Genomic DNA, 12744 nt, shown 5'->3' with positions numbered 1-12744 from the left:
TGGGCGGCACTGGGGCAAGTTTGTTATGTTGGGAATATGCGTTTTGGACAGCGGAAAATAGCTTTCGTCATCCAGAACGAATGACGTCCCGCGGTATTTTTTGGTCATCCACCGACACTGTGATTGAACCGTCTCAATCTGCTCCTCCGTGTACTCCGGCGACCTCGTCTTCTTCCTGCAGACGATTCCTTCCATCTTGAGGGTACGATGGATCAATACGTGAGAGCAGCCATATTTCCGACCGGCGTCACGCAGGCTGGTTGCGTCCTTGTTGTCAAACAGCTTCTTTAACGATGTCTTCCTCTGCTTCGTCATTATCGTCACCGGGCGACCACTTCCGACCTTCCGCTCTACGTTCAGGGAACCCAGGATACGATATACCGTACTGACAGGTACATTTTCTTCCTTAAAATGTGCCACCGTGAACTTTTTTCTTTGCTGGAAATGCGTTTCGTAGAACCGTACAATGCGTTCGCGAAGCACGTGCTGTTTCGACGCCATCTTTGCTTTGACTAAATTCAAACTAGCAAAACCAAACACGCCTACTGTTTCTAGGGAGCCGAAAAAGCAATTTTCTTGGAGAAAGAAAATTTTACGCTCTTTATTTGAGTTACTGAAAGGTATTGAAAACATTCTCATTTTTTATTTAACACCCATTATTTGTTTTCTCTAATTTCTCATTCACTACATATGTGAAATATAAATTTCAAAGTTGTTTTGATAACTTTTGCAGCAGTTTGCTGTGAATTCTTAAGATGTTTCATACGACGTAATGAAAGCTGACGCGAGTATTGACTTTTATTATAAAATTTTAAATATAGAACTGATAATTTAAGCTTGGTGATGGCAGTTAAGTTTATCACCGCTATCTTAGATATCAGCCTTCAATTTCTTGAACTCGAACAATGAAATTAAATATTTTACCATTTTATCGCAAATTGTGGTTTGGTTGGTGAATTGTATTTTTGCGAATCGATGGTAAAATAAAACCAGCCATCATACAAGCGAACAAACCTGCAACAAGGATTGTAAACTCTTAGAAAAAACAAATGTTTTTTTAATCATTCCCAATGATTACAATTTCAGTAGAATCCATTGTTTCAATTGTAATGCCCTTGAACGATTTGATTATTTTGGGTACTAGTGAATTTAAAAATATAGTTAGGTTTGACAATTTCTTAAATTTAATAAAATTTGCTTATGATTTTCGCTGGTTTTACTTGTAGAACAAAAAGAAAACACTTTTTTAAACAAATTTTTGATTGATTTCTTAAAGTATCAACACAGTTTACTGAATATTTCTGCATTTTTTTCTGTATATTTAAAAATACTATGAGCTTCAACAAGGTTTGAAAATCATCTGAAAGTCTCAGATTGTAAGTAGATTTAAAATATTATCTGATCATGATGATTTATTTTAGTAGCAATAAATCAAAAGGAAAACCAAAAAAGGAAATGCCCAGCAAAGCCTGAACGAGGAAAAGGCTCACCAGCTTAGCATACCCGAAACGATCACCGACATTGAAGATTATCATAAGTGTTCAAAAAAATAAAAAATCCGAGCACAATCTCATTTCTTATTTCATTGAAATATATCGAGCGAATGAAAAACGATTGATTACCATTTGTTATTTATAACTCTGACTAAGAAAATCACCAATTTGATTTGCCTAGCAATTGATCAGTTGTAGGGTTATTTTAATAGTTTTTATTTCTTCTTGAAAAAAGATTTTTATCGAATTCGATACAAATTGGTAAACGGCAAATTTAAACTCGAGATTGCCAAAAATCTGGTGAGGCCGGAAACAACTGATGAGAAGTGATATAGGCATCTCACATTTATTTAGGTCAGTTGCGCTTAGTGCGAAGCAAGGTTGCCAAAAAATATTCTGTTTTTTGAGAAAAAAAAATTCTGACATTCTGTGGTTTTAACCCAAAAATCTGTGATGGTTATCTGTGATTCTAATTCTTTTTTATTTCAATGAGAGATCTCGATAAATAGGATCTTTTTAGAATTTGGCGAAGTCTTGTCTTAAGGCCAAAGGTTTTGTCGAACTTTCTGCAAAAAAAGATTATTGAGTTAATTAATTAAAAGTTGACTCACAACACATGAATTTCTGAATCTGCGTGCCGAATTTTAGCGGTTCAATAAATAGTGGCTATACAGAAAACCTTCAACCTAATTCTGGAAAAAGTCGTAGACCAGTTCATTCGCCAAAAATCAATTTGTTCTAAACACACTTCTAACGGCGCATCCGTAAACTGATTTTTTGGGTGATGCATTGATTTGTTTGGTAGATGTCAAATTACCTTCCAATAGGCGATGGAAACGCTGCCGAATTTGGGTGATGGATTTGCATTAGTGCAAGTGGGATGCAGCTAAAATTTCACCCAATTTTTGACAGATCTTACGGGTTTTTCTTAAGGACAGAAAGAATAACATTCCGATTCCATCGCCCATGCTGTTACATACAGTTTGTTCAATTTACGAACGCCAGCATCGATAAAAAAAATCACTTTGATAGAAAAAATCATTTGACGAACACGCCGTAAGATCCCGAAAACTGCTTCACACGAATGAAAAAACTGTTTGTTTAAAATTTACAATCATAGTCAACCTAGATCATTTTTGAATATGCAAAAGTGATTGGTAGGCAATGTCGACATTAGGTGGCGACAATAATCTCATATTTTTTCTACTAAATGTCCTGTCTGTTTGTCTGTGCTAGATTAAAGAATCAAACTAAAAAAGAACTTTGTTTTCATTACCTTCATTACACTTTTTTTTCTACCATCATCAATTTGCGCAGTGACTACTTAAAAAAATCATAATTGCTTTGCTTAATCCAGATTGAAAAGTCTTCCTGAAATCAGTCAGAAATTGGTCTCGTTCAACCAGTGAAACCAGACGACGATTTTGGTGTCTGTAATTTCGACACTGTTTTGAGCAGCAGGGAATTATTCCAGAAAAACGGACAAAATCCGAACAAAAATCGGAAGGTTTTTAACTGAAAAATTTTCTTTTGACAGTAACTGGTCCGTTTGTGAGACTCGCTCCGATCCGGGTAAAAATAAATATCATCAAAAACCTGTTGGTATGCCAATCGCAAGCCCTAAAAAAATTACTACAACAAACTGACAACAGCGAGACTCACATTATGCACAATGGGCGATGGAATCGATAGTCATTCTTTCTCCCTTCGAGAAAACCCCGTATGATCTGTCAATTTTTTTTCTGAAATTTTAGGTCCATCCCAGTTGCACTTGTGGAAAACCATCACCCAAATTTGACACCGTTTTCATCGTCTATGCAAGGAGAATAAGACACATCGAACCAGCTGAAACTGACAGTACGACCGCAACCCTCCTCTCAAAAATCATCCCTGATAAGGAGCAAATTTACATCTTCAACGCTCATAAGTGCAATCCGTTTCAAGGAATCACTCATGTAGACAAAATCAATAATTTTCTACTAAAAAAACTAGAATACTAAAATACTAGAATACTTTTTACCGTTCAACTAAAAACAATGTATATCGTGAGCTCCATTTTCATGACATTCGGAAAATGAGAATTTCCCCAGAAAAGCGCAAAGATTTCGTTCACAAATGATATACTATTCTCAACATTTCGCTGAATCAGTTGCCGAAAATGGAAGAAGAAGCATTGGAGTGGTCCGAGGTGCGATTCGGAAGTATGGAGAGGAAAGCAGCCTCGTGGACAAAACAAAAATTAGAAACTCGTCTGGTGGACAAAACTTTGGACCGGAAAGTCATGCGTGCTTACGGCAGTAAGAAGACTGCTCCAGTTTGGAATGTGGCCAAAAATTGGAATCCATTATCAGCACCGACTGTCGATCCAAAGTAAGATTGGTTCTCGACTACGTGGAGCCCCAAAACTCTTGGTTGTTAACTTCTTCCTGAATTACTTATTTTGAGCGCCCCAGCTTCTTCTGAATTATCATTCCTCAAGCTAAACGGCCAACGTATACACGAATCTTCGAATTCCTTTATCTCCTCTTTGAATTATTGTGAGAGCATTTTTTGTATGTAATCTAACGTCACAAACTTCGACTCTTTTCCCTGAGAAGTTGGAGGTTTGCACCTTTTTACTCTCAGGTAGTAGTGATATATTCTTGATTTGGTCGCTGGATCGAATCCATGAATTATTCGACGTTCAATTTCTTTTAATTAATTTTCAATCATTACAAATTCTTAAGATAATGATTTCCGTGTGCAATATTCAGTTTAAATGTATTGTAGAAAATACTTAGAATTTGCACATGTAGGTAAACTCTTAAAAAAATATTGTTAGTTATTTCCGATAGTTTCCATAGAAATGATTTGTCTAATTGTTCCATCAGTCTTCCAAGAGCCCAACATTTGATCGCAATCTATTTCACACCCCCTACTGCAGCTTGCTCAATCATGGAAGAAAACAATTCGTTTGCTTTCTTTCTCGAGCAATTATGTGATGCAGTGCTCATCCATGCGCTCGGTCAGCTCCAAATCGTTTAGTAGAAGGTAGGTACGCAAACCGTGCAGATTTACTTTCATATCCACCGTCCGTAGTTGTTGTTGCGCCAAAAAGCTGATGAAACGTCCTACGCCCGCGCAAATCTTCAAGGTCTGGCGGTAGCAAATGTGTGCAACATTCGCCAAACAATTTGTATTGCGTGAAGCGCCTTACTATGAGAAGCTATGCTTCCAACTGAGCTGAATCAGTAAATTCGTCCGAGTCATGCTCGACACAAAACTGCAAAACCATGTGTTAAATATCTAATCGCAATAATAGCTGCATGCAAATATCTTTCGCCACTGACTGGATGGCTGAAACACATGTGCCTCTTTTGGTCTCTTTCTTTCTTCAGGAACCTATGAATAGGGAGCTCTTTCGGCTGGACAGCTGGATTTTTGCATCACGATGATGATGATGACGACGATTAAGTTGGTACAGTGAAGCTTGGGCCGTTCCTATGATGCAGCCATTCAAGGGATGGCTCTAGTACCTAGACATTGTTGTTTTTCATCCATCCTACCAATTGAAATCGGGTCTTATCGAGTAAATGAAGATTAACTCGAGGCCGATGATAGCGAGGGCGCTTCTGCTAGTTTGTATGTAATTATAGCCTGACAAGCCCATCTTGCTTTAATCGCTCCAAGGTGTGTACCAAGGATTTTTTATTGTTGATTTTTCCGCTTCTGATCGAAAAGATGAACATCATGGAAAATTTATAACACCGGGATCATCGATGTTAGTGCCAAACAGCTTCTTGCTTTCCTATAGTATTTGTTTGGTCCTTCGAGCAGGATTCTAGCAAAAGAATACTCCATCAATGCAGACACTAAATCAAATATTGAAGGACCCTAGTTAGAAGCACCTCTCTGTCTCGTTTTGGGAGATGTGGTCATCCACAATTTTCCATCGATCCCATCCAAATGGCGAGTTGAATACGCCGTTGATGATAGTGTGTAGCTAGCGTTGTTGACGGGCACGTCAAATGGAAGTCAACGCTTTGGTGAAGTAGGCCCAAAACGTGCAGAGCAAAATGGATACATGGATATCGCGTTTTTTGGGACGCTGCAATTTAGCTGTGATCCATTGATTGAAAACGAGAAAAGGAAACTACCAGTAGCTTGTTTTGAGGTTGCAAGGTGAGCGTCCGGCTCTCCAAACAAAACAGCCAATGTAGGAAAACTTGAAAATCGTTTAAGGTTCGATCGGATTGTTTGGTGAAATATTTGACTGATTACAGGTTTGATCCACGCGATTCAGTGATGATGCTTAATCGTTGGTTTATGAAGAGGTCAATGGATACTAGGTGCGTAAGTGGAAAATATAAAATATCGGAACAATTTCAAGGTTGAGAATTGACATTTCATACTTAAATTTCAAAGTATTTTTCAATTCATCGAATCGTGTGCTCAAGAGATAACTTTTCTCATTTCTTCTATAATAATTTCCATGCCCATCAAACACAATGTCGGCAATTTTCTCTATAGACTATCAATCTGCAAGAAAACTTGCACCAATATGGCAATCACACAAATCACCATCCATTTGATCCCGTAGGACTCTTCATCGATTGAGGCAGGGGCACGATTTCATTCTCCCTGCTGTCGAACCAAGCTCACTCACAATGGGACTCCACCTGAAGAGAGCACCGTAAAAGGACTGTTCTCATGGATGACGGCGAGGGCAACAATGTTGCATGCAGCCCTAAGAACTTTTATTTATTTATGCACAAGATCATGCAAACAGTGTCAACAACCGATCTGCTGCAACTGCGACTGTGATGTTTGCTTGCATGGTTCATTCCTTGCATTTCCTTCCCACGCACGTACACCTCTCACCATTCTTTCTTCGAGACACCACGATCCGGATGCCAATCGACGGAGTACTTGTTTTTTTGCTGCTTTTGAAAGTTCTAAGAGTCTGCAGCCATTTACTCTTTACTTTTCCACTGTCGGAAGATGGACTAGTCTATCAAAGATGATACTCTTGAAAATCGACAACAGGGTTTGCAGCAGCTTGACAATTTGTTCACAGAATTCATATTACACACAGTTTTATTTCAGGATGAAAACTAAAAAAAATAGGGTTAAAACCTGCTTTTCAAACAATACTAAATATATCGGAAAATTGTAAATTTTATATGACAAGCAAATTTGGCAAAATCCGTGTTTGGTATCCCTCACATGTTTGTAGAAAAAAAAGGTCATTAGCATGCAATTGACATGTTAAACAAATCGATGGCCTGAGGTTTGATGGCAGTTTTATTGCGCAGGCTGTAATTTCTGTGCACATAAGAAATGATTAATATATTTTAGGGTGATTTGTTTGAATAAAGTTCTTATTTTGATATTATGCTTCAGATTGGAATTTCTGCTAGTTTGATTAACTTTTAAATTTGTATGGAAACTTGACACTATTTTTTCCCAGCGAATCTGCATAATCCGCTTTTCTGGCTCTCAGTTTTATGGACATGTACCGATAGCTTTACAAAATTAATTTTCTCTAATCAAAAAGGGTGCTACGGTCAAAATTTGGTCAAGGAAAAACGCGTGTAAATCGGTGAAATCGTTTATTTAAAAAATCTTATTAAATTTCTTTTTCGAGTTTAATTAGTATAAAATTCAGGAAAAATATTCAGTTAGGCTTCCGCTTTTCCAAGTCCGAATTGCCGGGCCTTACGCTTAAACCCGGCCATCAGATTTTGTACAGCCACCTTGTCCACCTTCTTCGCCGCAGAAAGCCAGTTTTCCTTGAACTGCTGCTCGTCCTTAGCTGTTTTTTTGATCTTCTTAGGGTTCCGCTTGACAATAGCCCAGTATTTCTCAATTGGGCGGAGCTCTGGCGTGTTGGGAGGGTTCTTGTCCTTGGGAACCACCTGCACGTTGTTGGCGGCGTACCACCTAATGGCCTTTTAACCGTAATGGCAAGATGCCAGATCCGGCGTAAACAGTACGGAACAACCGTGTTTCTTCAGGAAAGGCAGCAGACGTTTATTCAAACACTCTTTCACGTAAATTTCTTGGTTGCCAGTCTCGGAAGCTATGAAAATGCTGCTTTTCAAGCTTTTCAAGATGGCTTGCCAAACCAGATATTTCTTCGCGAACTTTGACAGTTTCATGTGCTTGAAAATATCTGCTACCTTTCCCCTTCCTTTTGCCGTATAAAACTTCTGTCCCGGAAGCTGCTTGTAGTCGGCTTTGACGTAGGTTTCGTCGTCCATTACCACGCAGTCAAACTTCGTCAGCATCGTCGTCCACAGCCTCCAGGATCGCGCTTTGGCCGTCGTATTTTGTTTATCATCGCGATTTGGAATCACTACCTTCTTGTAAGTCGATAGTCCGGCTCGTTTTTTGGCTCGATGCACGGTTGTAGACGATACACCCAGCTTATTTGCGGCATCTCGGAGAGAGAGGTTAGGGTTTCGCTTGAAACTACCGGCAACTCTCTTTGTCGTCTCAGCGGCTTACGGTTTTTGATTTCCCCCCGATCCAGACTTCCTGGCTGTCGACAAACGTTCCCCAAACACTTTAATTACATTTGTAACGGTTGATTTGGCAACTTTTAGCGATTTTGCCAGCTTTGCGTGCTAGTAGCTCGGATTTTCGCGACGCGCGAGCAAAATTTTGATACGCTGCTCTTCTTCCTTGGACGGCATTTTGACAACTGAAGAGTGAATTCCAATATCAAAATAGGAGCAACATTCCACACACACCTTCAAAATGAGGGGTGTTCAGGTTTTTTAATACAAATACAAAATTGAAAGAAATACGTCAAGTTGATATTGGCCAAATCACCCTTTAATGTATGTCGATTGAATTAACTTCACAAAACGTTTATTATATTATATTATATTATAAGGAAACGTCCAAAAAATTTCATCAATTTTGTCAATTTTGTCAATTTTGTCAATTTTGTCAATTTTGTCAATTTTGTCAATTTTGTCAATTTTGTCAATTTTGTCAATTTTGTCAATTTTGTCAATTTTGTCAATTTTGTCAATTTTGTCAATTTTGTCAATTTTGTCAATTTTGTCAATTTTGTCAATTTTGTCAATTTTGTCAATTTTGTCAATTTTGTCAATTTTGTCAATTTTGTCAATTTTGTCAATTTTGTCAATTTTGTCAATTTTGTCAATTTTGTCAATTTTGTCAATTTTGTCAATTTTGTCAATTTTGTCACTTTTGTCAATTTTGTCAATTTTGTCAATTTTGTCAATTTTGTCAATTTTGTCAATTTTGTCAATTTTGTCAATTTTGTCATTTTTGTCATTTTTGTCAATTTTGTCAATTTTGTCAATTTTGTCAATTTTGTCAATTTTGTCAATTTTGTCAATTTTGTCAATTTTGTCAATTTTGTCAATTTTGTCAATTTTGTCAATTTTGTCAATTTTGTCAATTTTGTCAATTTTGTCAATTTTGTCAATTTTGTCAATTTTGTCAATTTTGTCAATTTTGTCAATTTTGTCAATTTTGTCAATTTTGTCAATTTTGTCAATTTTGTCAATTTTGTCAATTTTGTCAATTTTGTCAATTTTGTCAATTTTGTCAATTTTGTCAATTTTTTCAATTTTGTCAATTTTGTCAATTTTTTCAATTTTGTCATTTTTGTCAATTTTGTCAATTTTGTCAATTTTGTCAATTTTGTCAATTTTGTCAATTTTGTCAATTTTGTCGATTTTGTCAATTTTGTCATTTTTGTCAATTTTGTCAATTTATTCAATTTTGTCAATTTTGTCAATTTTGTCAATTTTGTCAATTTTTTCAATTGTGTCAATTTTTTCAATTTAGTCAATTTTGTCAATTTTGTCAATTTTGTCAATTTTGTCATTTTTGTCATTTTTGTCATTTTTGTCATTTTTGTCATTTTTGTCATTTTTGTCATTTTTGTCATTTTTGTCATTTTTGCCATTTTTGTCATTTTTGTCATTTTTGTCATTTTTGTCATTTTTGTCATTTTTGTCATTTTTGTCATTTTTGTCATTTTTGTCATTTTTGTCATTTTTGTCATTTTTGTCATTTTTGTTATTTTTGTCATTTTTGTCATTTTTGTCATTTTTGTCATTTTTGTCATTTTTGTCATTTTTGTCATTTTTGTCATTTTTGTCATTTATGTCATTTTCTGTCATTTTTGTCATTTTTGTCATTTTTGTCATTTTTGTCATTTTTGTCGTTTTTGTCATTTTTGTCATTTTTGTCATTTTTGTCATTTTTGTCATTTTTGTCATTTTTGTCATTTTTGTCATTTTTGTCATTTTTGTCATTTTTGTCATTTTTGTCATTTTTGTCATTTTTGTCATTTTTGTCATTTTTGTCATTTTTGTCATTTTTGTCATTTTTGTCATTTTTGTCATTTTTGTCATTTTTGTCATTTTTGTCATTTTTGTCATTTTTGTCATTTTTGTCATTTTTGTCATTTTTGTCATTTTTGTCATTTTTGTCATTTTTGTCATTTTTGTCATTTTTGTCATTTTTGTCATTTTTGTCATTTTTGTCATTTTTGTCATTTTTGTCATTTTTGTCATTTTTGTCATTTTTGTCATTTTTGTCATTTTTGTCATTTTTGTCATTTTTGTCATTTTTGTCATTTTTGTCATTTTTGTCATTTTTGTCATTTTTGTCATTTTTGTCATTTTTGTCATTTTTGTCATTTTTGTCATTTTTGTCATTTTTGTCATTTTTGTCATTTTTGTCATTTTTGTCATTTTTGTCATTTTTGTCATTTTTGTCATTTTTGTCATTTTTGTCATTTTTGTCATTTTTGTCATTTTTGTCATTTTTGTCATTTTTGTCATTTTTGTCATTTTTGTCATTTTTGTCATTTTTGTCATTTTTGTCATTTTTGTCATTTTTGTCATTTTTGTCATTTTTGTCATTTTTGTCATTTTTGTCATTTTTGTCATTTTTGTCATTTTTGTCATTTTTGTCATTTTTGTCATTTTTGTCATTTTTGTCATTTTTGTCATTTTTGTCATTTTTGTCATTTTTGTCATTTTTGTCATTTTTGTCATTTTTGTCATTTTTGTCATTTTTGTCATTTTTGTCATTTTTGTCATTTTTGTCATTTTTGTCATTTTTGTCATTTTTGTCATTTTTGTCATTTTTGTCATTTTTGTCATTTTTGTCATTTTTGTCATTTTTGTCATTTTTGTCATTTTTGTCATTTTTGTCATTTTTGTCATTTTTGTCATTTTTGTCATTTTTGTCATTTTTGTCATTTTTGTCATTTTTGTCATTTTTGTCATTTTTGTCATTTTTGTCATTTTTGTCATTTTTGTCATTTTTGTCATTTTTGTCATTTTTGTCATTTTTGTCATTTTTGTCATTTTTGTCATTTTTGTCATTTTTGTCATTTTTGTCATTTTTGTCATTTTTGTCATTTTTGTCATTTTTGTCATTTTTGTCATTTTTGTCATTTTTGTCATTTTTGTCATTTTTGTCATTTTTGTCATTTTTGTCATTTTTGTCATTTTTGTCATTTTTGTCATTTTTGTCATTTTTGTCATTTTTGTCAATTTTGTGAATTTTGCCAATTTTTAATTTTGTCAATTTTGACAATTTTCAATTTTGTCAATATTTACAATTTTGTAAATTTTGTCAATTTTTTTCATCCTTTTTTTCATGGTGTTAATTTTTTTGAAATTCGTCAAATTTGTCAATATGCATTTTTTTATTTATGACAATTTTTCTTGTTCTGCCATATTTTGCTACGCTTGTTATTTTAATCACACTCATTTATCATTTACTCATTGGCTTTTTTGTCAAACTTTATACTTTTGCCAACTTTTGTCACTTTACAAAGTCGATTATTATTTTGAGGCAACAAGATGCTGTAAATTAAAATAAAGAGTTCATTGAGATTATACTAATTTAAATCTTTTTTATAGAAGGGTTTTTCAGAGCGTACAATCCACGGTCAAGTGTATTGAATCGAGTTTTTTTTATTATTTATAACGCTTATCCATCCAACTTCCTGGAGGGTTTAACATTTTCTCTTCAAAAATATCTTAATAGCAGTACCTATTAAAATTAAAATTGTCGATCATTTTGTATAATCTATCCTATTGCATGAACTCATTACAAGAGAAGCTCCACCCCGTTTTCTAGTCATGACGATGACTGACGATAATCATTCTCTGAAGCACATCAAATGGTCCTCCTCCTCTTTCATCATCAGCAAGCGAAAAGATTAATAGTGACACGTGCGCACACATCAGAATCTGCCCATCCAGCTCATTATTAGGTCCTGCCGGAGATAGGGATGGACTATGAAAATGCGCATAAGTACGGTACGCGCCAGGTCCCCGGGAGGTCGCGGAAAATTGATATACCCGAAGGGCCCTCACTTTGACTGCATCCATAGGTACAAACAGATGAGTCCAGCAGGAATTCCATCCGCCCCCTCTTCTCACCAATTCAACAACTAGGTCGTGTAGCAATAGAGCACGTAATTAACGCTCTTTAGAATCACATCGCCGTCGTGTCTGGACCTCTTGGAGAGGTCTACGATCATATATAAGATCGTTTGCTAGGTCATAAATCTTGTTTCTCTCTGTGTTTTTTTTCCAGTTTGGGACCCGCTGGGATGTCTCTGATGGCTACGACGAGTGAGCGTTAATTCTTTTCAGAAACAGAAAATCGAACCCATATCACTGATCATCGGTACGTGCAGCTATGGTGCTGATCGATCCGAGAGTTTCCAATGGATAGGGTGACGAGTAGGATTTTAGTGAAACTACCTTCATAAGATTCCATTATGTGGCAACCCTAGCATCAAAAAGTGCAAAGAAACAGTTAATCCTCTGCTATTTACACAGTCTAGCCCAGCTGGTTCCGTAGGGACTCGTCGATCTTTGCCAACTTACTAGGCCACCAGGTTGACAGGTCTTCTAGGTTCACGAGACCTGCATCGTAGCTCCAGGGATCCCAGAATCGAATCAGGTAGAGTACCGATGTCCCTCATAACACTCTGACTACACTCGATCAATCGGTTCGATTCTGCGTGGGGGGAAACCGACCGGAGGAGATGGTTAGTTTTCAAGAAGCATAAAAAATCCCATCCATCTTTGGCGTTTTCCCATTTGGCGGCTTTCTTCGCGCCCCTAATGTTGGCCAACTGTGCCATGTGGTATTTACAATTCTAATCCGAAAGACGAAAATCAGCAGATCTGGATGCTGGCCGGAATGGAAGCACCTTTACCAATTCTGGAGCCAAACAGCATCCCAAATAGCA

At 35.5% G+C, this 12744-nt stretch overlaps 1 protein-coding gene across 1 annotated transcript in view; it reads left to right on the top strand.

The window, feature by feature from the left end:
• The window catches only part of LOC129743336 (uncharacterized), a 41886-nt gene extending 29780 nt beyond the window's left edge, over positions 1-12106 (top strand). Inside the window, exon 2 of the mRNA XM_055735319.1 lies at positions 12081-12106. Coding sequence (XP_055591294.1) covers positions 12081-12106 — 26 coding nt within the window. The remainder of the gene's footprint in view (positions 1-12080) is intronic.
• The last annotated feature ends 638 nt before the right edge of the window (positions 12107-12744 follow it).

This window comes from Uranotaenia lowii, chromosome 2 (genome assembly GCF_029784155.1).
Source record: "Uranotaenia lowii strain MFRU-FL chromosome 2, ASM2978415v1, whole genome shotgun sequence".
NCBI lineage: Eukaryota > Metazoa > Arthropoda > Insecta > Diptera > Culicidae > Uranotaenia > Uranotaenia lowii.
Note: the sequence above shows the minus strand (reverse complement) of the source record. Positions and strands in the feature narration are given on the sequence as shown.